This window comes from Mustelus asterias, chromosome 13, assembly GCF_964213995.1.
Source record: "Mustelus asterias chromosome 13, sMusAst1.hap1.1, whole genome shotgun sequence".
NCBI classification, from domain to species: domain Eukaryota; kingdom Metazoa; phylum Chordata; class Chondrichthyes; order Carcharhiniformes; family Triakidae; genus Mustelus; species Mustelus asterias.
Window position 1 is genome coordinate 105,263,326 of NC_135813.1, and position 26,689 is coordinate 105,290,014.

The following is a 26,689-nucleotide window of genomic DNA, read 5'->3' on the forward strand; positions in this document are numbered from 1 at the left end:
CTGCCCAGTCTGGATTTACAAGTGACCTGTCCTGGGGGGTGGAAGATGGATTTGGCTTGCTGGTCCCCTTGTAGAAAACTACACATGCTATCCACTCTTTTGATTTGATTTATTATTGTCACATGTATTAGTCTACAGTGAAAAGTATTGTTTCTTGCGCACTATACAGACCAAGCATACCATACATAGAGAAGGAAAGGAGAGAGTGCAGAATGTAGTGTTACAGTCATAGCTAGGGTGTAGAAAAAGGTCAACTTAATGTAAAGTAGGTCCATTCAAAAGTCTGATGACAGCAGGGAAAAGACTGTTCTTGAGTCGGTTGGTACGTGTCCTCAGACTTTTGTATCTTTTTCCCAATGGAAGAAGGTGGAAGAGAGCACTTCCGAGGCAGCAGGAAGTGTAGACAGAGTCAATGGCTGGGAGGCTGGTTTGCATGATGGACTGGACCTCGTTCACGACAATCTGTAGTTTCTTGCGGTCTTGGACAGAGCAGGAGGCGTACCAAACTATGATACATCCAGAAAGGGTGCATTTGTAAAAGTTGATGAGAGTCATAGCGGACATGCCAAATTTCCTTACCCTCCTGAGAAAGTAGAGGCGTTGGCGAGCTTTCTTAACTACAGCATCAGTGTGGAAGGATCAGGACAGGTTGTTGGTGATCTGGACACCTTGAATCTTGAAGCTCTCACCCATTTCTACTTCATCCCCATAGATGTAGACAGGGGCATGTCCTCCACTATGCTTCCTGAAGTCGATGACCATCTTCTTCGTTGACATTGAGGGAGAGATTATTGCCATCGCACCAGTTCACCAGATTCGCTATCTCATTCCTGTACTCTGTCTCATCATTGTTTGAGATCCAACCCACTCCGGTGGTATCATCAGCAAACTTGAAAATTGAGTTGGAGGGGAATTTGGCGCCACAGTGCAGGTGTAGTAAGGTGCTAAGGACACAGCCTTGGGGGTACCGGTGTTGAGGATGATCATGGAGGAGGTGTTGTTGCCTATCCTTACTGATTGCTATCCTTACTTCTCCTTTGTGTAGCAGCTTTAGATTCCTGCTTTCCCCATTCCGGGCGTCTGGCTTCTTCCTCCATTTCTCCCTCCCTTTCCTAACTTCCAATAAAGACTCCTGTTCTCTCTACACAATCAGATGCACTGTATGTACATTCTGGTCATGATGTCACTGCCTAATACGCCATCAATCTCCCCAAAATGTTTTAAACGGTTTTTCGAGATGAGGGCATCGCTTGCAATGCCAATATTCATTGCCCATTTCTAATTTCCTTTTGGCAAGGTGGTGGTGGGCCTACTCTTTGAACCACTGAAGTCCATATGGTGAAAGTGCTTGCACAATTTGTTGTTAGATCAAGATTCTGATCCAGTGACAATGAGAGAATGACAATACATGTCAGATTTAGGGTGGCACAGTGGTTAGCACTGCTGCCTCACAGCGCCCGGGTCCCAGGTTCAATTCCGGCCTTTGGTCACTGTCTGTGAGGAGTTTGCACATTTCCCCCATGTCCGCGTGGGTTTCCTCCGGTTTCTTCCCACAGTCCAAAGATGTGTGGTTTAGGTTGATTGGCCATGCTAAATTGACTCTAGTGTCAGGGGGATTCACAGGGTAAATGCGTGGGGTTGCGGGAATAGGGCCTGGGTGGAATTGTGTTCGGTACAGACTCGATGGGCCAAAGGTCATCCTCCTGTACTGTAGGGATTCTATGAATCAGGATTGTGCTGCTTTGACATTTGTGATTTATAAAGGCAGATTGTTCCTGATTGAGTCATAATAGCTTCAATTGGTAGATTAAACAGTGAACCCTTTCTGAAGGACAATCTCTGTTCATTTTACTTGACAAGTGATGGATACATGGAACACTGCTTTCAGACCTCAAAACAATCAGAACAGTTCCTCACCCCATTCTGACACTTCATTTGCATCCACTGATTTTGACTGTAGCATGAGCAGCAGCACAGACTTGGATTCCAATTTGAGTTGAACACGGGCACCTATCTCCCCTCATGTCCCAATAAGCAGATTCAAGCCTTTTTCTCTCTCCCCCCCCCCCCCCCAAATGTTCTTTGGGAAATGAGATGTGTGTTTTTTTTAACAAAGGTATTTTAGCTAAGAGAAATGTGTTATAATGAGGCCGTGTAAAAAATCTTACCGATATCTGATTTGGTGATCTACATGTTATTCATTAATCTCTTTGAATTTAATGGCTCCTGTTTGTCCCCAGTCACATTTTTTTTAAAAGTAAGACTAAGCTCTTTATTTCCTTTCTCCTTTAAGGTATCCTACCTTCATAGATGCACTCCGTGACTCGGATGATGCATTGTCCATGTGCTTCCTATTTGCCACATTCCCTCGTACGGGTAAATGCCATGTACAGACAATTCAGTTATGTCGACGCCTAACTGTGGAGTTTATGAATTTTGCTATTGCCTCCAGGTCGCTCCGCAAGGTGAGTCTTCACTAAACTGGTGTTGTATGGGATGGTTTCCTGGAATGTAGGCATTTTGAAAAGGGCAAGATGTTAAATTTTTTCCACTTCTGCTGCCAGTTTCACCGTGTACCATACACAGCCCAGCAGGGTGCATGTTCCCAATTTTAACCACATTCAGATGTATTGAGAGGGTGGAAGAACTCTGGCTGTATCAGAAGAAAGCCTTGTAAGTAAATGTGTATTATCGGTTGAAGAGTTCTGGAAAAATACCTGTGTCGTGATTATCAGCGAACATACCATTAAAAATGAGAACACAAGAAATAGGAGCAGGAGCAGACCGTATGGTCCTGTTCTGCCATTCAGTGCAATAATGGCTGATCTTAGACTTCAACTCCACCTTCCTGTTGAGGAACCACTGTACAGAGCTGGTGTTTGAATGCTGACAGCACTCAAACTCATGGAAAGATTTTGTGGAAAAGAAAAATTGGTTTCCTGCCAAAAGATGAAATTGCATTAATTCGGAATGTCAATTTCAAACACTTAATATATCTGAAAGGTCTTTTTTGTTCACCTGTTATATTTTTTTTCGATTGAAATCACTTTGGTAAGCCATGGTTTTACTAGCTATGAATTCAGTACGTTGATCATACAATTATGAATGGCAACATGATCCGACAGGAGAACCTGAGATGCTGGTCAGACTTGTTAGCAACACAAAAATAACAAAGGAGATGAGGTTTTAAATCTAATAGTGCAGATACATGACCGTATAAAGACAAAAAGTTTAAGTGCTGAATTAGCACAGATCCCACTGTCCATTGTGGTGAAGAAATCTAAAAAAGGTACCAGCAGAATTTTTGACCATGTGGAAAGAAAGAAAACCTGACGTGGCTTTCACTGCAATCTCAGGATGGCCTAAAGAATTTCATAGCAAATTAAGTGTTAGCTAAAACAAATTATGGAAACACAAGTGTTAGGCGACTTAGTGGTGACATCTTAGACTGTTGCATTATTATTCTTTGCACCTTGCCAGAAAAAAAACACTGGAAGAGGTGCAAAAAAGAGCAAATAAGATTGATCCCAAGGGTAAAGGATAACAATTTGATGGAAAAGCTAAAGATATTTGCAGGGGAAGAAAGGTGGAGAGAATACTTTTTTTGTTCAAAGTGTTACCCCCATTTCATACACAGATGAATTAAAGCAAATTGTTTTTAAAAGAATCAGAAAAAAATCGTTATCACTGCCCTGTTGGTTCCTGGTCTGCTCCACTGTTGACAGCAGAGAACTTTGGGTAGTTTCTGCCTCCTCGATACATTATTCTGATGGGGGCTATTATGAGGAACTGAGATTCTCCGTTGCAAACCGGGGGGAATGAGACTTCAGACTAGCCAGAGAATCACTTTGTAGGAGTCGCCTGGCTAACATTGCGTGTATTGGTCAATCAGACCCAGCTGCAACAGTCGGATGGGCCAGTATTCTATGAAGCTGTGGCTGTGGAACTACAGCATGGGTGCTTCTGTATAATGTGAAATAACCCACTGCTCTCTGCGATCAAGCGCATGTCAGCTGTGAAACCGTGCTTTCAGAAGCTAAGGACAATAAATTGGCAAAATAATTAAAACATGGTGTCGACAGGTTCTCCTGATGCTCCAAATTAGGACGCTCTTATTCTGTAACAATAGAATTTAACATCAGTCGATAGACGACCAATTAGCTAGCAGATCATTGGAACTGGGTGATTAGAAAAACGCCACAGGATCTGGAGATCGTTTTAAGAAAATTACACAAAGTAAAATTTAAATATAAGCAATTTAATTTACACACTTCAGTTTAATTGTCCCATCCACTCAAATGATGAAAATCGTTTATGAAGATTAATTGTAGTTTGTGCTGCTGAACCCAATATATATTAAAAAGCTGTAATTATATGCTACAATTATATACTAATATACTACTGTTGGAGGTTCAGTTGTGTTGTGTTTTCAAGAAGTCATCGTGCCAGATTTAATTGCGTAGCAATAAGCACATACTACATAATACGGACAAAAACAAGTTATTGTAAGTCACCAACACAGTCATGCTTTGCTCTTTTTTAGTGATGCAAGCTCTTTTCCTGTCGTTTTAATTTGAATATAATTTTTTGCCAGGTATTCATATCTATCAAAGGGATTTATTACCAGGCTGAAGTTCTTGGTCAGCTGATAACATGGATTGTGCCCTACTCATTTGCACACGATGTAAGTATCAAAGGCAGTGCACTGGCAGACTGCAGTTTTGCTATTCAGTAGCTCTTGATTGATCCTTAAAGTAATAACCAGTGGATACGCAGAAATGTGGTGTGTACTGTTGTTTCAGGCAGCCAGTGTTTCTGCTGAATGTCTATAGCATAATAAAAATCCATTAGCTAAGGTTTGTCAACGCTTAATATTTGATATTGAGCTGACCTTGTAAGTTCCATAGTGTTGCAATAATTTTATAACGGCCCCAGCAATGTTTCCTTTGGGGCAGAAAAACACACAGGTAACTGCAAAGTGGCAAAGAACAGGAATCATAGCCTCATATAATCCTAAAGGGCAGCAAGAGGCCATTTGACTCATCAAGCCTGGACCGACGACAATCCTCCCCCCCCCCCCCCTCCCCCCCCACCACCAACACACAACTTTATTTACCCTACAACTAAGGGGCATTTTAGCATGGCTAATCAACCTAACCAGCACATCTTTGAAGCGTGGGAGGGGAAACAGGAAACTAGGGGAGAATGTGCAAGCTCTGCACAGACAGTGACCCGAGGCCGGAATTGAACTCTGGTCCCTGGCGCTGTGAGGCAGCAGTGCCACCATGCCGCCCTTTGTTAGCATACTCTTCCACCTTTAAATGGAGTCTCATCCCAGGTTTAAATGTTCTTCGAGGGAACATGTTTGCCTCACGCATTGTGCACTTTATGGTTAAGTGCTGTATTTTGTTAAAAAAAGCATTAAGCCAATGTTTTGGTTTTGTAGAGAATTATTTTTTCTCCTTTTAAGGGTAGAGTTTGGAAGAAAGAGCTACTTCACGCCAGGTAGTGTGCGTTACGATGGCAGCCGTTCCTATTAAGAACATAAGAACATAAGAAATAGGAGCAGGAGTAGGCCATCTAGCCCCTCGAGCCTGCCCCGCCATTCAATAAGATCATGGCTGATCTGACGTGGATCAGTACCACTTACCCGCCTGATCCCCATAACCCTTAATTCCCTTACCGATCAGGAATCCATCCATCCGCGCTTTAAACATATTCAGCGAGGTAGCCTCCACCACCTCAGTGGGCAGAGAATTCCAGAGATTCACCACCCTCTGGGAGAAGAAGTTCCTCCTCAACTCTGTCTTAAACCGACCCCCCTTTATTTTGAGGCTGTGTCCTCTAGTTTTAACTTCCTTATTCATGTTTCACGTTGCCATATAGGGCATGGCAGGGTAATTGTGAATTAGTTCAGATCCTATATTATAGTTACCGCAATCCAAGTTCAAAAACAGACTGGCTAGATAACATTTGCCACTCCACTGCTAAAGTTGCAAGGTCACAAAGAATAAAAAGCTTGCACAAAAATCATTTTGTAGGGAAGGTCAAATTTGATTATAGTCATAGAATTTTACATGAGGCTATTCAGCTCATCATACCTACACCAGATCTCTGAAAGAACTGTGTTCAGTCCCATTGCCTAAACTTTGTTCAAACAAATATCCACTGATACTGCGCATTTGTGAGCATTTGCTGCCCCTCTTAATTTTTTTTATTCATTGGTCGCTGACTGGCCAGAATTTATTGCCCATCCCTCGTTCAGAGGGCAGTTGAGAATCGACCACATTGCTGTAGCTCTGGAGCCACATGTAGGCCAGACCAGGTAAGGACAGCAGATTTCCTTCCCTAAAGAACATTAGTGAACCAGATGGGTTTTATCAACAATGGTTTCGCGGTCGCCAGTGGATTCTTAATTCCAGATATTTTTTATTGAATTCAAATTCCACCATCTGCCGTGGCAGGATTCGAATCCAGGTCCCCTGAATATTAGCTGAGCTTCTGGATTAATAGTCTAGGATAATACCACTAGGCCATCGCCTCCCTCTTCCCCCAGTCTAAACTATTTTCTCCTGAAGGTTTAATACAAACACACAGTTTAGTGATTTAATTCATCAAGTATTGTTTGAAAATTAGGAAAAACTAACTAGTGTATTGTAAAGCTGAAAGAATGGGAAAGGTTTGGTAAATTCATTTTAGCACCAATTTGCAATGCGCATAAATGTTTGGATTGTATATTTTTTCCAGACCTTTCCAACTGCGCTTGTAGCACTAAGGTGTAGCTTTTCTTCATACGTGAAACTGTAATGTCTTAAAGTAGCCTAGCAGCAGCACTGTCTTGCTTGCTACCAGATGTCTGAAGAGTGCTGATTAATGGATTTCTTTTGATTCGGGAGAAACTACAGTCTCCCTGCAAACTTGCACATGTGCTGTCTGTGGGTTGAGTGGGAGTTCACACAAATCTTCATCTAGATACCAACGGCTGCTAAAATGTCTTGAAGCTGACTTTTTTGTATTATATCATTTATACCAAGTAAAAATGTACTCCAGTCTTTTTGTTCGGAACCTGGGATCCCAGTTGACCTTCAGAGTATGAGCAATTTTGTCTTAAGGTGATTTTGGGGTGGCACAATGGTTAGCACTGCTGCTTCACAGCGCCAGGGACCCAGGTTCAATTCCCAGCTTGGGTCACTGTCCGTGTGGAGTTTACACGTTCTCTCCGTGTCTGCATGGGGTTCTTCCGGGTGCTCCGGTTTCCTCTCACGTTCTGAAAGACGCGCGGGGGCACCGGACTGTGGTGACTAGGGGAATTTCACAGTAACTTCATTGCAGTGTTAATGTAAGCCTACTTGTGACTAATTAATTTTAACTTTAGCTTTCTTGATTTAAAAAAAATTGTAATAAAATTGATCAGAATTTTTCTCTCTTTTAAAAAAAATGATCGTATTAACAGCCAATGTACAATTCAGAATCTCTATCTATATTAGGCCTACATAAAGGGATTTTTGCATTTAAACCAGGAGCGACTTGTACAAATGGCATGGTCAAGTTTTAATTTAAATTCATTCTTTGCCCAAAACTACTGGGAAATTAAATTCTTGTGTTGCATTCTTCAGAGTGTTGGGCAGCTACTCAACTCAGACCACTATTTGCCTGTCGTTTGTTTAGCCAACTGCTATGCTGTAGGCGTTTTTTAATATTTTAAAAGCTTTCATTTATTGAAAAGGGTCCCTTGTAACATTGGAATGGGGCACTGCAGCTGGCTTCTAGCAATAAAGCCTCCATTATGCCCTGGTGGTAGATGAACAAAGAACTTTGTAATTCCTTCTATTCATTGTTTGAATGGTCCAATATTTAAATCATGTGATATTTCTTAAGCTTAGTGGAACTGCTGTTCCAAAAATGAGCAGTCTGTTTCTGGCAGCCCAGCTCATGAGATGGGGACATTAGTCTCCTTCTACCAAATTGAGGTCCGGTAGAATGAATAGTATTTCACTGAAATTGACATAATATGCTTTTCTTTAGGGGATTGGATTGCATTGTCAACGCACTTAGCCTTGTTTAACCAGTACCACTAACCAAATCTGTAGTTCAATGCAATGTCATATTTGCTCATTACCAAATGCTTAATCGCGATCTTCATGTTTTGATAGAGATTTGCCTGCTGTAAGGCTGATTCTCTCTAGGTTGCAGAATGATGGGTTGAAGCACTCCTGATTCTGGGTCTCCAAGTGAGCCAGAGGGATGTCTCCTACTGTATGATCAGGACCTTTGAATCACGAGGGAACACAGTTGGTCACATGCCACATACACCACAAATCTATCCTGATTTTTGTCATTGAAGAAAGACACAAAATAAATTTCAGAAGCTTTCCATCATAAATTGCGGCAGCTGTTTACAGCAGCCAAGTTTGAAAGTGAACAGTTCTGAAATTGTTAAAACAGTGCCAAATAAGTTGGTGCCATCTGGCAAGATCAAAGGATAAAGCTAGTTATGAGTAAAGAAGTTTCAAATTTCTTCTGCCCAGATGAACTGTTTGTTACAATTTCAAAGCCGCAAAATGGTAATCAGTCAATTTGCTGGTGGAGATTTTTTGTAGCAGTGCTAGCCAATTCTGTGGCATTGCTGAGGTTTAGGGCACAGATGTGGTATTTAGCTGTTACTCTGGTCACTGCTCAGTACTGACTTATTTAAGTAGATCCTAATGTCAATTTAAAGGCAAGTTTGCAGTTTGTAAATTCCTCACTCCTGGTCTTGCCTTTCCTTTACAGTTACACAGCAAATATCTGCAGCAGATGGCTTTGAAAGTAAAGTGTTTTGTTCTGCAATAATGCCTGTGAGAAAGCTGCAAACACTTTACTTCCAAACCTTGCATTGATCATAACCTTTCAATTTCTCTGATAATTTCAAAGAATTGAGGTTTGTAAATTGTGTTGTTTACTGCTAAACGTGGGGGCTGCTCATTGTTAACTTCCTTTGATTGATAAGTATTTCTGAGAGGCTGGATAATGCGGTCGCTCAGCTTACTTGCCTTTGCAATCCAGGTTAAAATCCAGCTAGGACTGATGGGATGAATGTCTTTCGTCTGACTCTAAGATTTCTGCATGAAATGACTTTTCCAACATGAAACCAGTACCTAATGTGTGTGGAGCAAAGCTGACCATGTTTTTGTGCTTGCGTGCTATTTCATTCAGGCCAAAAGGATGGCTAGTGTGACAAGTGGAAAAGTCCTCCTTGGTAGAATGGGATCATTCTCCTGTGAAGTGGCTGAAGCATAGCTGGAGCTTTGGTCTGCATTTAGTTGAGCTGTAAATTGCTTCAGAAAAAATTGGATGTTGATTCCAGATGCCCAAAATGACAACATTTTGTACCTTTATCCTGATTAACACAAACGTTCCAGAAGAAATGATTTATTATCTGCTTGTTTGAATAATTATTTTTAATTTGAGAGCATGACAGCAGTTTATTAAGACTGAAATTATTTTGGGCATTTTTTTGATTTATTTGGCTTTTTAAACCAAATTAGTGCTGTATTTGCACATGCTCATTTTGTTTATTCTGAGACAGTAGTATAGTTGACTGCATGGAAAACTGTTAACTTCCCTATTCCTCTGCTTTACATGCTTTTTGAAGTGTGACACTTCTTGATATGAGTATGATCTGGTTTGGTTTACAGCAGAGTCATGCAGGTGCTTTGGATGTTTTGCCCATTTCAGTATATTGTACACACCGCTGAACTTGTTATGAAAATCCCTTTTCACTTTTGGATTTTGCTGTTCCCAGGTGGAATCAAGTATACTGTTTTTTTTTATTTTTCAAAACAGATATTTTTATTTAATTTAAAAGGCTTTCTGGGCTGTCCAGTTTTAAGTTATGCGAATTAACTACAATTTCATCCTAGAAATTATTATTCTTGTGCCTGATAAGCTTCTTAACCTGAGCTCTAAAATTACGTTATGTGTTTCCAGCATCCAACAGATGTGGACTACAGAGTGATGGCGACCTTCACGGAGTTTTTCACAACCCTTCTCGGGTTTGTCAACTTTAGACTCTACCGGAGCCTCAATCTTCTTTATCCTCCAAAGGTAGATTACATTTCTGTTAAGTAATGTTAACATCTTTGCAAGTGCCCAGGAGATGATTTGGAACTTAAACATGTGTGAACAATCTGATTCAGATTATGCATGATCCCATTTTCCTCCTTCAGATTTCTTTCCACTGTGCATATTTCTGCTTTTGGTGCTTAGTAGGCCTAGTTTGATGATGGCTTTGCACAACGTCCATTATTAAATCATTGTGCATCATCAAGCATACAAAGTAATGTTATTCTCCATTTCACTAGCTTGAAGCCCAGAATGATAAAACTCCTGCTGAGTAAATGTTTCAAATAAGTAAAACTTTTTACTCGAAAATAAAATTGGAGAATTCTAATAAATCAACAAAGGTCAAGTCCTACCTTGACTTTCCACACATATAGCGGTTATCCATTAACTATACTGTTCATAATGGGTCTACTTTGGTATTTAATGTGGGCTAGTTCGAGAGCTTAAAAAAATATAGTGTAATTATACTTTTCAGATGCTGCCAGACCTGCTGAGATTTTCCAGCATTTTCTCTTTTGGTTTCAGATTCCAGCATCTGCAGTAATTTGCTTTTATACTTTTCTAATAGTGGCCGTTTTTCCAGAATAAACCCTTTTGGAATGTTAATTATAGTTGTAATGTTTGCCAGGTACACGTGGTATTCAGCACCTTGAGAAAATTTGTTGGCAGTTAGCCACCAAAACACTTCAGCACTGCCCTTAAATTGGCAGCTAATAGACAAATAACCAGTGTGGCCTGAGAGATGAGGGATTCTTCCTGTGGAAAGTTGCTTGCTACTTTGTAAGAAATGTCCACAGCTGCACAGAATTCAATAACCCACTATATGGGGAATCTTGAGCACGAAGCAGCATTCTGCTGCTTTGTGAAATAACCCCTTGAAAGACGTACTGCCTGATCCGGTTAAGTAAAAGTGTTTTGTTTTCACATTGAACTGTTGGATAGCACATACAAATACTGTTCTGTTGGAATATGATGCATTTCTTTCAGCCCCCTTATTGGATGTATGCACATTCCTCCTCATGTGCACAATATTCTTGTTTCACTTGCATTTGTGACCTTTTGAATTATGAGCTATTCACATTCATAAATTAGGAATATGCCGCTGCTGATGTTTGGTCAGATCGTCTGTTCTTTGAAATGTCCTCCACAAAATAAATCAGAACTGATTTGTCATTATTTTTAACACTACAATGGCTCAGAACCTTTTCACTAGTGACGTTCGATTCTTAATAAATTTCATCTTTTGGAGAAATTGCTATTTAATTTGCACATTAGCTCAAACAGTTTTGATTCAAAATACTAGAAAGGATTTAATAAATAGCTTCCCTATTTCCAAAATCATTCATCTATAATTCATGGACTAACTAAATTCGATGTAAGAATTTGGTAAATTTAAGTTTATTTCTAAATTCTGAATGTGTTATGTTAGTGGTCAGGTTAAATAAACTAAAGACAGGAAAGAAAGAAAATCTGATCTGGCTAATCAAAATGTAGAAACACTGTCTCAATTTGGGAAACTAATCACTGCAATCCAAAAAAGACTTGAACCATTTAAATGAAATTTTGAGCTATTGTCTGCAAACAAGAGAAATATCCAATATCATCATATATATTTATGCTTAAGGAACCATTTTAGCAATGCTGTATATTGCTCCTTGGGTATTTGTCAGTTTTCCCTGTCCTGCTGATACCCCATAAATGTGGCTCGTCTGTGTATGCGGCAGTATTCACTCTTAAAGCAGGAAGTTTTTGTTTGAGGTTGCTAATTATTTTACTATATCTGCGTGTCATTGTCACATACTTTGTAGTATTTTGCATGCTGCATACTATGTTGTAACTACCATAGTTTGTTTCTTCATTCCTTCATCGGATGTGGCAATGCCAGCACTTGTTGCCCATCTCTAATTGCCCTCCAACTGAATGGCTTGCAAGGCCATTTCCAAGTAGAGTTAAGAGTAAGCCACACTGCCATAAGTCTGGAGTCACATGTAGGCCAGACCAGGTAAGGCTGGCAGATTTCCTTCCCAAAAGGACATTCGAGAACCAGATGGGTTTTTATGACAATCGACAACGGAAACTCACTTTTGATTTCCAGATTTTATTAATTTAATTTCAGTTCCACCAAATGTCGTGGTGGGATTTGAACCCGTGTCCCGGGGGGCATTAGCTTGGGCCCCTGGATCACTAGTCTAATGACATTATCACTACACCACTATCCCCACAATTCACTAAAGTTTTGTGGTCTAAAATATCTGAAGGGTTTGTATCCTTTTATTTGTTTAGCATAACTAACTAAATTGAACATTTATTTTCAGCTTGAAAACAAGCCTGAAGAAAGCGGGCTGCAGCAAGATGATGATGAAAAATACGCAATGGACTCTGAAAGTTATATGGAGGTAAGTAGTGAACCTGACAGAAATCTCGCCTTCAAAAGATGAAATTATATCCATTGTGCTAATTTGAATTTCATGATTCCTGTAGAAACTGGCTGCCTTGGGTTCAAGTTTAGCTCGTGTGGTACCTTCCAATGAAGAGGATGATGTGGCACTCGATGAGTTCCCTACAGATGAAGTAAGTGTCAAACTATAGCGCTCATCATATTGAACAGTGTGCTTTTCAATGAGAGGGGAATCTTCTTTGTTGCTCAGCTAGATTTTTAAATAGTCTTGTAATCAGTTTGACTTTTGCTTCAGATGGTGGGGGAGTCTGGAACCAGAGGTCATTGTCTAAGGATACAGGGTAAACCTTTTAGGAATGAGATGGGGAGAAATTTCTTCAGCCAGGGAGTGGTAAGCCTGTGGAATTTTCTACTGCAGAAAGCAGTTGAGGCCAAATATTGTATGTTTTCAAGAAAGAGTTGGATATAGCTCTTGGGATAAAGGGGATCAAAGGATGGGGGGGGGGGAAGATGGGATCAGGCTATTGAGTTGGATGATCAACCGTGATCGTAATAAATGATGGAGCTTGCTCAAAGAGGTAAATGTCTGACTCCTGCTCCGAATTTCTATGTCTATCTTTCACTCTTATTTTCATGATGGAAAATTGGGTAGCTTGGTACACACACTACTGCTCCATGGGTGGCCATAAGAACTGTCCATCAATTCTATGGTTGTAGCCTAGACCCCTTTTATACTAGTACAGTCAGAAAATACATTTCTATCTGCAGGGCGAATTGTTAGTATTGTGTAGGTGGCATTCAAAATGGGAAAAATATAGGACAATGAATTTGTGGTTGTAGGCCATTCGTCAACAGTGATTCGCTAAATTGCCAGAACGTATCCTTACCGAATACACCAATTGCATGCTGAAAGAGAAAATACCTTACCAGCCATTTAAATGATGCAATGAACACGGATTTTAATCAGCTTTGAGTTATTCTATGAATCTTTCCCCTTCTAGCTTTTAAATTGCAAAGGATCTGAATTAACTTGAAGAGAATACTGCTGACTTTGATGCTGAAAGACTGTAGGATCAAGACAAAGCTGCTTGACTTTGTCCTTCTCAAGGGTAGTTGGGGCTAGGCAATAAATGCAGACCTGGCCAAAGACGCCCACATCCCATGAATGATTTTTTTTAAAAGAGCATTGGAGTGCCAATGAAAGGCAAACTTAGTTTAAGGTTTGGAGATTTTCAAAACCTCCGTGGTTCCGCCACAATAATTTGTGGATGTTCGCTGTTGAAAATGGAACACAAGTAGCAGCCGTTTGACTGAGGAACCCTAACAGAGCGTGAAGTCAAACCTTCAGGAGAGGTGGGAGGGAAATTTAAAGAAAAATAAAAAATATTGTTTAATTTCCCCAGGGCACAAAAACACAACAGAATAGTGCACAAACAAGCACGCTTACTCCAAAAATAGTACTTCCAAATAAAATTGCCTTTTTATTGCCAAAGAAAATTTGCATATCCTTTTATATGACCTTGTGACATTTTGAATGATTTGCACCTAGATTGTGCTCTTTTTCAGGACATTTTATGAGCTTCCACGTTTTCATTTGTTTGCACTGAACCGGTTTGTTTCTTAAAAATCCACTTTCAGCATGTGTTTAAACTTCCCTAAGTATTTCTATCAGCTTTCATCTCGTTTAAGCATTTGTGTTGTTACTAGGGAAAGGAATACTAAGTGCACTTTGAATTTTATTGCCGATTGACGTATCAAGAATAGACGGTGTAATACTGTTTTCAAACTTAGTTTGACCATGGGTTAGCGTTTTACACCACAAATGTATTAACAGTGAAATACAAAGTGATGCGTTCCTACCTTAATGGTATCTGTATTCCTCTTTCGGTTGAAGTTCAAACTGATATTTAAGTGTTTTGTCAATCTGCTAAAACAAAGTATTTACCAGGTCATCCAGCCAACGCGTTTGAGATTGTTATTTATGGACTTATTCTCAGCAGCAGCAATTAATAATGTACCCTGGAGTAACTTCTGTAATTTATTCAGGAAAATGCCATGCTGCTTGAAGAGAGGCAAAAAGAGCAACAAATGTTAGAAAAGCAGAAGAAATTGTTTGAGGGGATGAAGTTTTTCTTGAACAGAGAAGTGCCACGTGAATCACTGGCATTTGTCATAAGGTACGTGCACCAGGTTGTATAATAGACAAGTTTAAAACCTTCAGCCCCCTCCATTGCTGTCGGCTATTCTCTGCTGTTCTCTTCTACCTGTGCACATTTCCACCTGAAACCCTCACTGAATTTTCTTATCACCTCTCTCTGGCCCACCTTGCACCCATGGCCAAATGTGGCCCATGCTGCCCCAAATGAGACATCAAACCTGACATCTTCCTGCTCTGTGTGACTCTGCTGTTTGTCTGATAAAGTTGCTCAACCAGCCATTGACGTTCATTAGCTGCAATGACTGTCACTTCTTTCTAATTTCAACGCTGTTTTCCTTTTGGGGCCCCTCGATTTAGAATTTTGCTCGGGTATAGTTCCGCGGTCTGGCCATTTTTATATGTAATCAAGTCCAGGCTCTAAGGGTGCAATCTTAGGAGCTCGTCCTGCCCAACCTTCGGTGAGGTGGTAAGATCGGGCAAGCGGTGAAAAATGAGAAACGAGCCCGGTTTCTCACCTCCCTCGATTTGTACCAGCCCTGTTTTTGCCGGCGGAATCGGCTGCGTGCCCAGAGAGAGGGGGACGACCCCCCCCCCCCCCCCCCCCCCACTGGCAAGAATTGCACCCTGGCACTCTTTTTGCACTAAGTGCTATAAGATTGCTGCTCACCCAAAAAGCTGGCGCTATTCTCTCCTGTTCCCTCGCTCGTTCGACACTTAGAATTTTTTTCGTAACATTGCGCCCTGTTTGTCGGTGAGTTATTTGATTATGTAGGAGAGCGTAATCGAGCTCGGTCTGGTTCTTGCTCAGTATTCGCAAATACGCAATTTGCAGCAGGAGTGACTGGGTAGGAGGGTGAAATGGGAATTGTGACTGACGTTTCTCTCTCTTTGTATATTTATTCATCACTCAAGAGAATGCTGCTTTAGGGATTTTTCCAAACCATTTTCAACTGATTTGTTTTATCAATTCTTTTTTTAGGTGTTTTGGAGGAAAGGTATCGTGGGATAAGTCACTTTGTATAGGTGCATCTTATCCTGTTACAGATGAAACCATTACTCACCAGATAGTGGACAGGCCAAATCTTGATAAACAGCTTATCAACAGGTATGATTTTATGTGAAATTAAATTTTAGGTTCAGTAAGTATTGAGTTACGTTTTGTTACCAGTCCTAGCTCTGTTAAACCTGGTAATGAAAAACTCATTACATGTCCTCCACATGGCATAGGAGTAGCGTCTCAGTTGCTAGGTTAATAACTCGAGCACAAAATATTGCAGATGCTGGTGGTCAAAAGCAAAGGTTGTTCCCGATCATGGCACATACTTGCATTTTGCAGTACCAGGACATGTTACCCTGCTCCATTTTTCCATGCCAGAAGCTGTCACGTAGTTTTAGACATTGGCTGATCGCCCTAGAAACCATCAAGTAAAGAGCAAATTCCTCCTTTTCATGCCCCACCCCACACCAAAAGAAATGCAATTAATTATGTTGGCTTTGGTTCTTTCTGCATTGGCTGGCCAGGCTGAACTTGATTTAAAAATTATTACTTGTTTTGAACAATTTCATCCATTCTTTTAACTGAGATTTAATCGTTCGCTTTAAAATATAATGCAAAATACGTGTATTGTACCCTAACTGATTCTTCAGTGTCAGTTGTTTTCCTTGGACTTGCTGGGTAATTTAGTCAGTGATTGAATAACTGCCTGCAATTTTTAATTTCTGAAAAATAGCTAAATTCTTGCTAGTGATTTGAGGAAAATGTAGAAGTTAACCAGGGCACCATCTGCTTGCCTAGCATCACTCGTAATGAGCAGCACGTCATAAATATATGACTGAATCCCAACATCAACTTTTAAGATCAGCTAAGCAGTTTATTAAATAGTTTTCCCCTATTTATGTTCCTATATCTGCTTTTCACCTCCTTTCTTGAAATAGTTAGTCAAAGGTGTTGCAGTCATGATCATATTCCTCAGCCAGCAACTGAACTCAGATTATTGGATGTTAAAGCTTTAATTACTTTTCCTTTTCTCCTTCACGTCAAGTGTAACAAAACCTGCCCACCAAGGCTTGGAATTCAATATTGCAATGGAATTTAAATCTCTGTTCCTTCCTTTTGTTGCCGACGTTCTACGGTTACAAATGATGAGAGGCTCTGAAATAAGTCATTTGGAAAAGAAAAAGTGAAATGTTGTTGAATACAAGCATACCGCATTAGGAGCAGGAGTTCGCTCCTCGAGTCTGCTTCGCCATTAAATAAGATCATGGCTGATCTGACTGTAACGTCAACTCCTCATTACAAGGGGGTGTAAGGTTATACCCTCCCTATAACCTTACACACCCTTGCTTCTCAAGAATCTATCTACTTCTGCGTTACCATTCACGCCACACTCCTGCTGCAGCAAGGTTGGAGAATTTGGCACCCAGCCAAATCTCTGTTCAGTTTAACGCTTATTAGCTTCACAAGTAGGTTTACGTTAACACTGCAATGACGTTACTATGAAAATCCCCTAGTCGCCACACTCTGGCACCTGTTCAGGTACACTGAGGGAGAATTTAGCATGGCCAATGCACCTAAGTAGCTCGTCTTTCAGACTGGGAGGAAACCGGAGCACCCGGAGGAAACCCACGCAGACATGGGGAGAACGTGCAGATTCCGCACAGACAGTGACTTGAGGCCGGAATTGAAACTGGGTCCCTGGCGCTGTGAGGCAGTAGTGCTAACCACTGTGCCATCGTGCCTTCTACTGTAGTGGGATGGGAAAATCTTGCCGGTGTGAATGGTGGTAACATTCTGGCCAAAGACTGCTGCACTACCTTTTGAGGAAGAAAATTAAAACGATTCCTGACCTTTGGAGAGAAGAAGATCCTCCCCATTTCTGTCTTTCATGTGTGTCCCCTTTATTTTTAAACTGACCCCCGAGTTCTAGATTCTCCCACAAGAGGAAACATCCTCTTCACGTCCATCTTGTCAAGACCACCCCTCCCCAAGATCTTACCTGTTTGTTGTGCCTACCTTTGGTCTGCTGATCTGTAAGCAGCTATGTGTAATTGCCCTCCAGTGCAAATTATTTTTATCATTGCTCAGCATTCTATTTTTAACTTGCAGGTATTATGTTCAGCCCCAGTGGGTTTTTGACTGCGTTAATGCCAAAACACTGCTTCCTGTAGAAGATTATTTTCTCGGAGTGACTTTACCACCTCATCTGTCCCCGTTTGTAGAGGAGAAAGATGGCGACTACATTCCACCAGAGAAACTCAAACTCTTGGCCATTCAGAGGGGCGAGGATACATGTAAGCTGGTTGATGCATGAATTCACGTTTAGTTCATTTCTGAGTGCAAATATCCTCTGGGATCTATATCAGATATATCCTTATTGTTTTCTTAAGCGTTATACATTTTTGTGATGTCATCTTAATGGATTTATGGTTTAAAGTTTACAGAATATAAAATTCCCTGAGGGTTGTGCCGTACCCCTGATTTGGAAAAATTGGTCATCATTGATTGACCTGAAAACCAAAGCAGTCTTGCCTACAACGCTTGCCACTTCGACTTTATAATAAGAGCAAAATACTGGTGATGCTGGAGATCTGAAATAAAATCAGAAAGTGCTGGAAAAACTCTGGCAGCACCTGTGGAGAGAGAAACAGAGTTTACATTGAGGCTATGACTTTTCAGAACCAGAGAGAGGTAGGAGTGTGATGGGTTTTATGCTATTGAAAAAAGGAAGCGTGGCAGGTGGAGCAAAATAAAAGTTCAAGGATCAGAAGGCAGGGGAAAATAAATAACAAAGATGTCACAGAACCAAACCGAAGGGAGTGGTAATGATGTTATTAAAGAAACAAAAGTTTGGTCCAGAGTAGGTGCGAATGGCAGAATAAAGGTCAGTGCTGTCTAAAAGTAAAAATGTAAGATCAAAATAGAAACTCACACTAGGGGGGAACAAAATTCAAAATGGAGCACCGAGGTCATGGCCTGAACCTGTTGAACTCGATGTTTAGATCTGAAGGCTGTAAAGTGTCTAATTGGAAGATGCGATGCTATTTCCCCAGCTTGTGTTGGGCTTCACCGAAATATTGTCACACGCCAAGGACACACACATGAGCATGAGAGCAAGATGGTGAGTTAAAACGGCATGCTTGTAGACTGAGTGGAAGTCTTCCACAAAGTCTGCGTTTGGCCTCCCCAAGGTAAAGGAGGCACAAAATCCAAAGTATCTGCTCATCTAATTCTAGCCATGTCACATTGGAAAATTAGCAAAGGTAACTCCTTTATTCAAGAAGAGAGGGAGGCAGGAAACTACTGGCCAGTTAGCCTAACGTTTCATAGGGAAATACTACAATCTATTTTGTCTTGAGTTTTTGTGGAAGAGAAATCGGATTTGACTAATTTCTAGAATTCTTTGAGGTAGTAACAAGGAGCGTGGGTAAAGGAGAACCTGCAGATGAGGTGTATTTGGATTTCCAAACTGCGTTTGATAAAGTATGGCATCAAAAGTTACCACAGAAAATTTGATCTCATGGTGTTAAGTTGTGAAGAGGACCTAGAGTCTGCAAAAGGATATGGGTAGGTTGAGTGGACAAAAATTTGGCAGATGGAGGATAATGTGTGCTTGTCCACTTTGGCAAGGAGAATAGAGAAGCAGTATATTATTTAAATGGAGAGAAATTCCAGAACTCAGTTGTACAGGGGGATCTGGGTGTCCGAGTACATGAATCTGAGTGAGTATGGAGGTCCAACAAATGAAGGCAAATTGAATGTTGTTGGTTATATCAAGGAAAATGGAATATTTTGGGAAGTTTTGGATCACTGGAGTATTTTGTACAGTTTTGGTCTCCTTACTTAAGAAAGGATATAATTGCTTAAGAGGCAGATCAGAGAAGGTTCACTAAACTGACTCCTGGGGTGTAGGGGTTAGCTTATGGGGAAAGGTTGAGTGGTATGCATTGCAGTTTAGAAAAGTGATGTTCTGAAGAGTGAAATACAGAGGAGACTTGACAGGGCAGATGTTGGAAGTTGTTTCTGCTTATGGGAGAGACTATAACTCGAGGGCACTGTTTAAAATAAGGTGTCTCCCATTTAGATGGATATGAGGAGAATTTCTTTCCTCGGTCATTAGTTTGAGGTATCCTCTTTCACACAGTGGAAGCAGGTTAGTAGAATATTTTTGATTGACAAGGGAGTCAAAGGGTATTGGGAATCAAGAGGAAAGCAGAGTTGAGGCCACAATCAGGTGAGCCATGATCTTATCAAATGGCAGAGTGGGCTCCAGGGGCCAAATGGCCTTCTCCTGCTCCTAATTTTTGTGTTCACTTGAGCACCCCTGATCCTAATTACTCCACCATTGGTGCTTGCGCTTTCAGTTGCCCACGGCAATCTTGGAATTCCTCCCCTACATCTCTTCATCCCTCCATCCCATTTTCCTCCTTTAAGATGCTTCTTAAAAACAAGCTTTTGGTCATCTGACCTAATATCTCCTTATGTGGTTCAGTGCCACATTTTGTTTTGTATTGTGTTGCTTCTGTAAAGCACCTTGGGACATTTTATACCATACAAGTTATGAAGCCCAAACTCTGACTGAAAATCTCTGCTGGTATCCTGCTTTATCGAACCAATTGGAGTGATTGGGGTTAAATTTTTTAAAAGGGCAAAGGGTGATAATGGGATGGGGAGGGAAAGTTTACAGTTTATTTAAAAAGTGAGAGATTATATTTAGAAAAGGTAGAATAATTAAAATTTACTCACCAGAGTACAAGTTTGTGATTTGGTGTCAAAAGACAAGAGCATTTTAAAAAGAGGTTTATCTTACCCGAGGTGATTACAAAAGGTAATAGTGCCACCTGATACCTGTGACCCTCTGATATCTCCAATCAAACAAAAGCCAGCAGCTTTCTGAGAAATTGGACTTGGATCTACCAACCTTTTGTGAGCCTGTATAAAAGACTGGATCCAATTACAGCAACAGTGTGTGAGGCCTTTCATGTAACTTGTTCTGAATAATCTTTATATCGTGAAACTTTAGTTTCCTGTTGTATTTATTACAGATGAAAACCAAACTGAGTCTGAGGAGGAGGAACAGAGTGCTGAAGAGTCTGAGGAGGAAGAAGATGAAGATATGGATGAAACAGAAAAGCAGGATGAGGAAAGGCTGAAGAATATGGAGGCTGAAAAAGTGAAGAACAAAGTGAGTTCCAGTAGGAACAGTTTTGATTTAAATTTATGTAAAATTCGGTGTTTCATTATCCCATATCTACATTATATTAGGCGCGATGGAGGCATGGTGGTAATGTCACTGAATAAGTAATCCAATGACCCAGGCTCTCGAGACGCAAGTTTAAATCCCACCATGGCGACTGGTGAAATTACCAGTAAATACCTATCTGGCTCACTGATATCCTTTAGGGAAGGAAATCTGCCATCCTTAGCCGATCTGGCCTACGTGTGACTGCCGATCCACAGCAATGTGGTTGACTCTCAACTGCCCTAATGGAATGGCCCTAACAAGCCACTCAATTCAAGGGACAATTAGGGATGAGTGATAAATACTGGCCTTACTAACGACCCCACATCCCATGAAAGAGTAAATATTTTAAACTCCAGCCTGTGGAGTTAAAACTCAAATGTAGCAAACACAACACTTGGTTTTTTTTTTTTATTCATTGATGGAATGACAGTGTCGCTGGCTAGGCCAGCATTCATTGCTCATCCCTAATTGTGCTTGATAAGGTGGTGGTGAGCTGTCTTCTTGAGCCATCGCAGTCCATGTGGTGTAGGTACACCCACATTGCTGTTACAGAGGGAGTTCCAGGAGTTTGACCAAGTGACAGTAAAGGAACAGTAATATATTTCCATGTCAGGATACTGAATGGCTTGGAGGGGAGCATCCAGATGGTAGTGTTCCCATCTGTCTGCTGAACTTGTCCTTCTAGGTAGTAGTGGTCGTGGGTTTAGAAGGTGATGTCTAAGGAGCCTTGGTGAGCTGCTGCAATGCATTTTGTAGATGGTACGCACTGCTACCCCCATCCGTCCGAGGTGGAGGGAGTGAATGTTTGTAGATGGGGTGCCAATCAAGTGGGCTGCGTTGTCCTGGATGGTGTTGAGCTTCTCTAGTGTTATTGGAGCTGCACTCATCCAGACAAGTGGAGAGTATTCCATCACACTCCTGGCTTGTGCCTTGTAGGTGGTGGATAGGCTTTGGGGAGTCGAGAGATGAATTACTCACCGCAGGATTCCTAGCCTCTGACCATTTGTAGTCACAGTATTTATGTGGCTATCCAGTTCAGTTTGCCTTGTTATGAAATATAGGGGAGAAAATTAGTTTGGGTAGCTCTACTTTTCAGGCAGTGCTGTGAAGTGTATATAAATATTTGAAGGGCCGGCAGCACCACGGGCTGTGCAGGTATTGGCCAGCAGTGCTATCTCTTCCACAGAATCAGTACAAATCTATGTAATGCCACTTGAAGTGGTACAATGCAAACTACTTTTCCCCTCAGATTGTTTTCAGTTCTGTGGTCCAGTCAAGAACTGGCAGTCACACTGAGAGGGAAATCAAATTAATTCCAGAGATGACATTAGATTAGAAAGGAATTCCTTAGTGTTTGGAATGATAGTGATCTCTAAATTTTTGCAAATAAATTTAACCCATATAACTCAGACAAATAGTATCTCTCGCAAGTTGATACCTTTTTTTGAGACATGGGCGTTGCTGGCTATCCAGCATTTATTGCCCATCCCTAGTTGCCCTTGGCGGATAATTGAGAGTCAACCACATTGCTGTGGCTCTGGAGTCACATGTAGGCCAGACTGGGTAAGGACAGCAGATTTCCTTCCCTAAAGGACATTAGTGAACCAGATGGGTTTTTCTGACAGTCGACAATGGTTTCATGGTCATCAGTCGATTCTTAATTCCAGATATTTCTTATTGAATTCAAATTCCACCATCTGCCGTGGCAGGATTCGAACCCGGGTCCCCAGAACATCAGCTGAGTTTCTGGATGATATCACTAGGTTATTGTTTTCCTACTCCGCACCCCCCCCCCCACCAAAAAATACCGGAGCAAAAAGATGAGGTTTGATTTTTAAGGTGCAGCTTCAAACTACACCAGGTGCTTCAAGACTGAGTTGCTTTGCTTTTGTCGCAGTTTTTCTAATAAGAGTTCAGGAGGTACAAAATTGGTGTAATTTTACTTGAGCCTTTCAGCATCTTCCCGCGTATCCTTATGAAGTGTTGAGCTGCGCATTGCTTGTTTGTGAATGTCACAAGTTAACAGCCCTTTGATATATTCCTTGGGTCGCTGATTCAATGTTGATGTTGTTTCCACAGCCACTAAATGTGAAGGTAACCGCAGGATCCGTCAAGGTGGAGAACAAGACAGAGGTGTCCCAGCGAGAACAGGCTGAAGAAAAACGCCTGGCCATCATGATGATGAAGAAAAGGGAGAAGTATTTGTACAATAAAATCATGTTTGGCAAGAAGAGAAAAGTTCGTGAGGTTCGTGTTTCAATCAGTTCTTGTTTCCGTTATCTAAAAAGCTACGCGGTTCTGTGTGGAGTGCTGAAGAGATTATACTGTAATTGTTTACAGATATTTAGGAATTTTTAAAAAGGTAATGGAAGGGTTATATTTAAGATTTAAGGCTTAGTTCTTGTTTCTTAACAAATTTGGAAGGGAATTAAGCCATAATACAGAAATGGGTAATTGATTTTACTTGGAGAGTGTTGGGAGCTAACAGTGGTTTGTTTTAAATTACAAGGGTTTTTTTGATTCAAAGTGTCTGCTATTGTTTAGTTTTGATAACCTAGTAGAAAGGACACAGGGCATAAAATGAGTCTAAGACTGAGGAAGGGAAGCTTATAAAGCTGTTTGAGATATTATTTTGCTGGCAAATTGAATCATGAGCCTATAAGACCAAGTCATGACAATAGAGGAAGATGGTACAAGCTAATATAAAGAATCAATTTAACTGGAATGGCTCTGTACCAAGACTGAGCTAATGTGAGAATGTGCTGTAAGTCACTCTTTTGAGGCTGATTAGCTAATTTTCCTTTGCGCTGCACTGCCTCCAGGCTTAAATGTCTACCTTGTGTACATTGACTGGAGCATACTATGGTTTTAGTGTACAGAATAATTGGGAGCAGAATTTGTCTTTATTGAATGGGCCAGTGAAAAGCCACAAGAGATTTCTCAGTCTTCTCACAGATTTTTGTGTTGCTCTATGTTCCAGTTCAATTTAGTTGAAAGCTTCGGCTGTGGAGTTGAACATAATCCTCAATATGTACTCGCTGTTCTTTGACCTTCATGTAACCTTTTGTAACACAATACCTGAAGTTTATTTTTGCATAAAATAAAGTCTTTATGCGTTTATTTTTTTTAAAAAGCATATGCCCACATTCTTATTGGAAATAATTGAAATTCTTATGATTCTTAAGCCTTAATAGGCCCAACTAGTGGGAATAAAACAGTCTTTCATATTCGCTATGTTCAATTCACATTCCTTTTCTTCTCTTCCCTCCCTCCGCTCCAAAATATGACTGTTATAAGGCTGGCTGATAGCTGGGATGAGAGTTACTGATGGCTGTTTTTTCCATAGGATATTGGCCAGCATCTGAATAGCTTAAACATAGGGTTACACGGTATATATGACACAGTTACAGACCAGTCAGCCCAACCAGTGCACATCAGTGTTTCTGCTCCACTCGAGCTCCCTCCCATCTTTTCTCTTTTCATCTAAATCCACCATTGTAAGCATTTATCCTCTTCTCTCATATGCTTGTCCGGTTCCCCCTTAAAGGCATCTTTACTATTTGCTTCCACCACTCCTTGGGCTGGCAAGTTCCACATTCTCACTATTCTTTGAAGAAATTTCATCTGGATTCCCTGTTGGATTTCTTCGTGACTGTTATATTGATGACCTCTCCACACAAGAGAAAGCATTCTCTCCATATGCACACTATCAAAACATTTCATTAAGGTCTCTATTACCTGACCCTCACCTTCTTTCCAAAAAAGGGACCCAGCCTGCCAATCCTTTCCTGATATCCACACATTCCTGATATGATCCTTGCAAATCTTATCTGTAGATTATCTGTGGATCTATAGATGGATTCCTGATCGGTAAGGGAATTACGGGTTATGGGGATCAGGCGGGTAAGTGGAACTGACCCACTTCAGATCAGCCATGATCTTATTGAATGGCGGGGCAGGCTCAAGGGGCTAGATGGCCTACTCCAGTTCCTATTTCTTATGTTCTTACCCTCTTCAGTGCCTCTATATCCTTTTTATAAAATGACAAAGAGAACAGCATGCAGTTGGCTAAACAAGGTTTAATACTGCACTTTTCAGTTCTATCCCTCTAGCAATAAAGCCTTGATTTTGGCTTTCTCTTTTTTTTATGTCCTTGCTAACCTGTGGTACAACTTGTAGTGATTGATGCATTTGTATTCCAAGATGCCTTTTGTTCCTGCACCTTCGAAGTATTAAGTGATCGCTCTGTTCTTAAACTGTACTACCTCCCGTGTACCTGTGTTGAACTTCATGTGCCATTCTGCAAGTTAATCAATGTCCTGTCATTTGTTACAGTCCTCCTAAGTATTGTTCATTCACCATTCCACCTTCCCAATTTGGCATCATCCGCAGATCTAGAAATTATTTTTGATTCCAATAATCGTTGATGTAAATTGTGTACACCAGTGGTCCCAGCACTGAACCTCTTGGGACAGCGGTCCCCATTTCCTGCTACTCTGAATAACTACCCTTTATTCCCACTCTCTGCTTTCCATCTTCAAGCTAGCTAGCAGTCCATTCTGCCACTTGTCCCCGACTCCATATCCTCTAACTTTGGCAGTCTATTGTGGGACATTTTTTCAAAGATCTCTCCAGACACAATACATCTTTTAAAAAAACAGACAAAAAACAGTTTGCTGCGTTTTGATCAGGAAGTTTGAATTGAGGCAGCCCAGGGGTTCAATTTGATCTCAAGATTGTGAGGTGAAATCTCCAAATTTTTATTATTTGAATTGTCTAATATTTGAATACTGATATTTTAACACCACCTTACACTATCCAACCTGCATTTTGTTTGCCTCCCTCTGCAGAAAAACAAGTTGGCAGCTAAGAGGAAGGCTCATGATGACGTACTTAAAGCTGAAAAAAAGAAGAGCAAAAAAATTAAATCGCAATGAAGTACTGAAAATATTGCATATTGGAGATTTTAAACTAAATTCCGTGAACGGCGATGAGCTTCAAGATATTGTTCTTTCACTGCCCCCTCTTCTGAGGCAGTTTCATTGTATGCTGGATTTCATGAGCTGCACCCTAGCCAAATAGAAATAACTCTGACTGTAAAAAGTTATTTAAGGCTTGCTACAAGAGTACTTGAGCAACGCAGCATTAGAGTGTTGCCTTTACAGGGCATGCCTTACGATTTTTGATTTCTTGTCCTATTGTATAGAGGGCTTTATTTTTAAAAATCTGAGTGCGCCATTTTGGCATCGTGGACCTACTGTAATCGGAACAATGTTGGTCTGTGGAAATATGTAATACATTGTGTGCAGCTGAAGTTTGCATTGAAGAATGGGGAAAAGTCAAAAGTGGAATCATACTTTAAAAAAGTGTAATCTGTGGTACGTTTTGCCATTCTAAATTTGTTTCGTGTACAGTCATAAGATTAAAACCTTTCATTTAATTTGAAACCTTTTCATTGTGAATTTTTTTAATTTGAAAATTAGCAACTCAAGTAAACCAGAAGCTATTAAAAGGATAGTCATCAAAAAGCAAATTATAGCCAGGGGAAAAAAGGGTGGCACAGTGGTTAGCACTGCTGCCTCACAGCGCAAAGGACCTGGGTTCAATTCCAGCCTTGGGTGACTATGGAATTTGCACATTCTCCCAGAGGGTTTCCTCTGGGTGCTCCAGTTTCTTCCTACAGTCCATGTCGATTAGGTGAATAGGGTTACAGGGATAGATAGGGTGGAGGGAGTAAGATACTCTTCAGAGAGTTGGTGCATACTCGCTGGGCCTATTGGCTGCCTC

General features: G+C 40.8%; 1 protein-coding gene across 1 annotated transcript in view; it reads left to right on the forward strand.

Annotated features, from left to right (window-relative positions):
* Positions 1 to 26,349, forward strand: part of pes (pescadillo) — a 41,818-nt gene extending 15,469 nt beyond the window's left edge. The window contains exons 5-15 of the mRNA XM_078227417.1: positions 2,294 to 2,465; positions 4,595 to 4,684; positions 9,970 to 10,086; positions 12,420 to 12,500; positions 12,586 to 12,675; positions 14,549 to 14,679; positions 15,640 to 15,765; positions 17,767 to 17,951; positions 20,703 to 20,842; positions 22,982 to 23,149; positions 25,753 to 26,349. Coding sequence (XP_078083543.1) covers positions 2,294 to 2,465; positions 4,595 to 4,684; positions 9,970 to 10,086; positions 12,420 to 12,500; positions 12,586 to 12,675; positions 14,549 to 14,679; positions 15,640 to 15,765; positions 17,767 to 17,951; positions 20,703 to 20,842; positions 22,982 to 23,149; positions 25,753 to 25,839 — 1,387 coding nt within the window. The 3' untranslated portion in view covers positions 25,840 to 26,349. The remainder of the gene's footprint in view (positions 1 to 2,293; positions 2,466 to 4,594; positions 4,685 to 9,969; positions 10,087 to 12,419; positions 12,501 to 12,585; positions 12,676 to 14,548; positions 14,680 to 15,639; positions 15,766 to 17,766; positions 17,952 to 20,702; positions 20,843 to 22,981; positions 23,150 to 25,752) is intronic.
* Positions 26,350 to 26,689: the final 340 nt, after the last annotated feature.